Source organism: Penaeus vannamei, chromosome 27 (genome assembly GCF_042767895.1).
Source record: "Penaeus vannamei isolate JL-2024 chromosome 27, ASM4276789v1, whole genome shotgun sequence".
Taxonomy (NCBI): domain Eukaryota; kingdom Metazoa; phylum Arthropoda; class Malacostraca; order Decapoda; family Penaeidae; genus Penaeus; species Penaeus vannamei.
The window spans coordinates 12,300,168-12,305,167 of record NC_091575.1 but is presented as its reverse complement, the minus strand read 5'-3'; the positions used below and the strand labels follow the sequence as shown (position 1 = coordinate 12,305,167).

At 57.7% G+C, this 5,000-nt stretch overlaps 1 protein-coding gene across 6 annotated transcripts in view; it reads left to right on the top strand.

Annotated features, from left to right (window-relative positions):
- LOC113802935 (uncharacterized) overlaps positions 1–5,000 on the top strand; it is a 167,403-nt gene that overhangs the window by 161,393 nt on the left and 1,010 nt on the right. For all 6 annotated transcript variants that reach the window (XM_070140827.1, XM_070140828.1, XM_070140831.1 and 3 more), the window contains one exon: positions 2,733–5,000. This exon is cut by the window's right edge and continues 1,010 nt beyond it. In XM_070140827.1, the coding sequence (XP_069996928.1) occupies positions 2,792–5,000 (2,209 nt within the window). In that variant the 5' untranslated portion in view covers positions 2,733–2,791. The remainder of the gene's footprint in view (positions 1–2,732) is intronic.

The window sequence follows — 5,000 nt, the reverse complement described above, 5'->3', positions numbered from 1 at the left end:
TCTGTGTGTGTGTGTGTGTGTGTGTGTGTGTGTGTGTGTTCTACAGAGAAACAGAAACACTCACTCAAAAGGAAACAAAGAAAGAATAGAGAGTGAGAGTGAGAGAGAGAGAGAGAGAGAGAGAGAGAGAGAGAGAGAGAGAGAGAGAGAGAGAGAGAGAGAGAGAGAGAGAGAGAGAGAGAGAGATGCAGAAACAGAGAGAGGAAGACAAACAAACACACAATCAGCGCCACCCCGAGAGACTATCCAGATCGCCCAAAAGGAAGTCCCGGGAAGCTGCATAAAAGTGTCCCTCGGCTGTGTCGCAGGATGCCATCAGGAGATAGGAAGGCGTCCGTGCATGCGGGTGTAGGTGTCGAACACGGCCGCTAAGTGTCGTCCTTGGGGGCTGAATGCCGTCCCCAGCGCCAGGACTTCGGGTGAGGGGAGATGTCGCTTGATAGGGCGCCATGTCCGAGGGTGTTTTGCATGGCGTCTGCCCTTCGTACGTGTCCTGTACGAGCTGGGGCTTCGTGGAGGGACATCGGCGCGGCGGATGGCCCTCGGCATCCGACGCACCGCTCTCCTAGGGACGTGGAAAACCGGGTTTGCTCGGGACAACATTTGGGCTTTTAGGGTGGTCGATTCATCCCGATTATAAATGTAAATGTGTGTGTGTGTGTGTGTGTGCATACGTACATTTACATATATATACACGTAGACACACGCGCAAACACACACACACACACACGCACGCACGCACGCACGCACGCACACACACACATTCACACACACAATGTACGGGCAATACATATTTTATACATAAGTATGGAAATGTGACTAATTCATACTGATGCTTATGTGTGGCTTCGACCATTGAGTTTTTTTCATCCAATAGATTTCAATGCAGTCATTTTGCAACTGTCATGAAAAAGCTTCTTCCACCTATTCCTCACTCAGTTTCTCCAGGCCTCCTCCCTCCCCACCTTTCGTACTTTTCCCCTCTTCCCCTTCTCCTGCTTCCTCTTTCTACCATGCTTCCTTCTCCTCCCCTCGCTTCTCCCCTTTCCCCCTTTCTTCCTCTTCCCTCTCTCCCTTCCCGTTTCTCTCCTTCTCCCCCTTCTCATTCCCTTTCATTCCTTCCCCCTTCTACATCCCATGTCCTTCCCCCTTTCCACCTCTTTCCCTCTTCCCCTCTCCCTCCCTCCTCCCTCCTCCCCCTCTTCCCCTCTCCCTCCCTCTTCCCACCTCTTCCTCTCTCCCTCCCTCTTACCACCTCCTCCCCTCTCCCTCCCTCCTCCCACCTCTTCCCCTCTTCCTCCCTCCCCTCTCCCTCCTTCCTCCTACCTCTTCCCCTCTACCCCCCTCCTCCTACCTCTTCCCCTCTCCCTCCCTCCCCCCACCTTATCCCCTCTCCCTCCCTCTTACCACCTCCTCCCCTCTCCCTCGCTCCTCCCACCTCTTCCCCTCTCCCTCGCTCCTCCCACCTCTTCCCCTCTCCCTCCCTCCCGTTTCCCTCCCTCACCCCACCTCCTCCCCTCTTCCTCCCTCCCCTCTCCCTCCTTCCTCCCACCTCTTCCCCTTCGCCCTCCCTCCTCCCACCTCTTCCCCCCTCCTTCCTTCCTTCCTTCCACCTCTTCCCCTCTCCCTCTTCCCCTCCCTCACCCCCACCCCCCTTTCGCACATACACTGCCGGTCAGTCGAATGGCATTAGGCCTAACTACAAGGTCCGCGGCGGAGCATACATCGTGTACAAAAGAATTCTAGCGGTATTTTCTTCCTTAAATTTGAGACGATGAGTATCTCGGGGTATGTGTAAAGCTAGCCTGCCTTGATTGTCATCTCTTACTACCTTTCTCCTTCTTTATCTTCGTTTTTTTTGGTTTGTTTATTGTGTTTGTTTTGTTTCGTTTTGTTTTGTTTTTCTTTTCATGTGTCTCTGTTTGCTTATTTTTCTATCCCCTACTACTACTACTACTACTCTCTCTCTCTTTCTCTCTCTCTCTCTCTCTCTCTCTCTCTCTATATATATATATATATATATATATATATATATATATATATATATATATATATATATATATGTGTGTGTGTGTGTGTGTGTGTGTGTGTGTGTGTGTGTGTGTGTGTGTGTGTGTGTGTGTGTGTGTGAAAGTATGCACGTATAGCATTTCTGTTGGTATTTTTCCTAATTTGTTCCAAATATGTTTGAATGTTTGGAATCTGTTGCTTTGAATGATGACATTAGAGAAAGCCAGACATGTGAAAATTTTCGTGTTTTTTTACTTTTTTCTGTTGATACTATTCACCAATAAAAATAATTAGTGATAGGCCTGTTATCAATAAAATCTATGAACTGGACTTGATTAGCTGCTCTATAATCTGGAGAATTATGTATTAAAACTGGTAATTAACAGTTACTGGGTTATTATGGAACTTCAGAAATATATAAAGACTGGTAAAATAGATTACATAAAATCGTAAAATAGACAAATCTGACTGTAGTTGCGTCATCCAGGTTTTGCTTATTATTCATTAAATTCTTGTCTTGAAAATATGGCAGACCTCTGGTAAAATATCAGTCGTCAAAGGCATCTCCTGTTGGTCAGAGATAGAATAAGAGCAATTACTTACGTAGGTTTCGCATGTTTGTTTGCCAGAGTGCATTTTCTGAGGCAGTTAGTGCGAATTAGTCAGAGTGCGCATTGCATGGCGTGATCAGCGGCCTCTAACCGAGCCTCGTTCCATTGCAGGGCAGCAGCGGTGAAGGCGGGCGGGCCGGGACCGCGGGTGACCCGTCGGCAATGTGAAGATGAAAGCCGCCCCCGCCCCGGCAGGGGACCCGCTCCCCTCACGCACGCCGGCTCCGTCAGCGCCACCGGGGGCCGCCCCTGGGGGAAGCGCGCCGCCCTCCAACACCGCCAGCACCGACACTACCTCCACCAGCGGTAGTGGGAGCGAGGGCGGTGGGCGGTGGGCGGCGGCGATTCTCCTCCTGACGCATGTTGTAGAGCTGGCGGCCATGGGCGCTGCCATCCTCACCCGCAGCGTCCCCGAGACTCCGCTCGAGGCAGAGCCCTGGAGCGCGCCCTTCCTCCCCCTGCAGGTGACGGTGGCGGCCGCCCCGCTCGCCGTCATCACGGCCATCTCCCTGGTATGGGCGGTGCGGGCGCAGGACTTCTCCGGCCGGGCCACGGCGCGCATGCTGTGCTGGCTCCTGCACGTCCTTCAGGCGTCCATCCTGTGGCGCTTCCTGAAGGTGCACCTGGCGTTCGACCCGAGCGACGTGGCCGAGCTGGGGACACTGCGCTTCGTGCAGGTGCACGTGCACACGCTGCCCTTCCTGGTGGTGCACGTGGCCATCATCCTGGGCGGCGCGACGGCCCCGGGCGTGGCCAGCGTCCTGGTGGCGGCGGCCATGGTGGTGTCCGTCGTGATCGCCATCGTGGTGTCCACCACCGCCTCCCACAGCTCGCGCCCCTCGTCCCTCACTCCGCCCACCATAACGCAGGTCGCCCACAACCCCATCCACGGTCAGGGCCCCGAGCACAACCACGACGCCGCCGCCCGCGTCGTGGTGGCCGTCACCGCCGCCTGCGTGTTGTGGAGCCGCGCCGTGGCCGTGGCCATCCTCTTCTGCCTGCACGTGAGCTGGGCGAGCGTGCTGGTCCTCGTGCACTGGCTCGGCGCCCTCGTGTGGCTCGGCCTGCAGGAGGAGCTCGAGCCGACGACGCTCGGGCCCTTCCGCAAGATCCTGCGCCGCGCCTTCCTGGCGTACCTCCTGCTGTGGGATTTCCACGTGTTCCGCGACGACGCCTCCGCCATGACGGTGTGCGCCCGCCCGCGCCTCCCCGCCGCCTACTACACCATCACGGCCATCCAGAACGTGGCGGTGACAGCCACGTGGTACAGCGCGGGGAAAGCCACCCTGCCTGTCATCCGCACCGCAGCCATCTCGTCCGTGCTGGCCGCCCAGGCCGTGGCCCTCCTGCTCTTGGCGCTCTCCTACCTCTACTGCTCCTCGCTTCTGCCGTCGTGGCCTCGCAATAAGGCCTCCGCCCTCGCCAGGACGGCCTCACTAGTCACCCCCTGCGCCAAGGTCGCCCCTCCAGCCACCCCGCCTGCGGACACCCCGGAGCACCACGACAACGGCTCCTACGTGGACTTCAAGGACGTAGAAGACGGCGTCGTGCCAGAAGTGAGCAAAGCCAAGGCGGACACAGAGGACCTGAGGGAGGTGGTTCTGACGCCCGTGAAGAGCCTTCCGCCCATCGCCCACTCCACGCCCCGCTCCCCGCTGCCCCTCGCCCCTCGGCTCATGGCCGCCCACCTGCCGCCCGCCATGTTCAGCTTCTCCCACGACATTCTCCCCCCTCGCCTGGCCAAGTCCGAGAGGTCGTCCACAGACAACGGATCCTTCAACTCCCGCAACACAAACACACTCCCGCCGCAGCTGCCCCCGGAGTACGACCTGCTTCACAGGGCTCACGGCTCCTTCTCCGACAGCTTCAGTTCGCTGTCCTGCGGCACCATCAACCGCGCCACCACCAGTGCCAGGGCCATGGCCAACCAGGACCCCCGCTCGTCGCGCACTCCGCCTCCGACGGCGAAGGTTTCCTTCGCCTCGCACACATCCTGCAGGAACGGCTTCTGTCACTGCAAGTTGTTCGACGGGATCGAAGGGCCGTGCGACGTGGAGGAGGAGGAGGAAGAAGAAGAGGAGGAGAGCGAACAGCGGCGGGAAGCTCAGCCTGACTCGAGCCGAGCAGACGAGGCGGTCGAGTGCGACGTCGCGAGGCAGTGCCACGAGTACAAGACCAAGATCCAGGCGTCCGGCGTGTCGCACATCTTCAAGGCGCCGCCCGAGGTCGCCTGTGAGTCGGCGCCCCGCGTGGCTCTCGTGCGCGGCGTCCAGAGGTTCCGTGTGGTGTGCGCCGCCTGCCTTCACGCCCACGACCCGCTCCTCACCAGCTGCCTCGCCCACGCTTCCCCCCCAGAACCACCGGTGCTCTCAGGATACC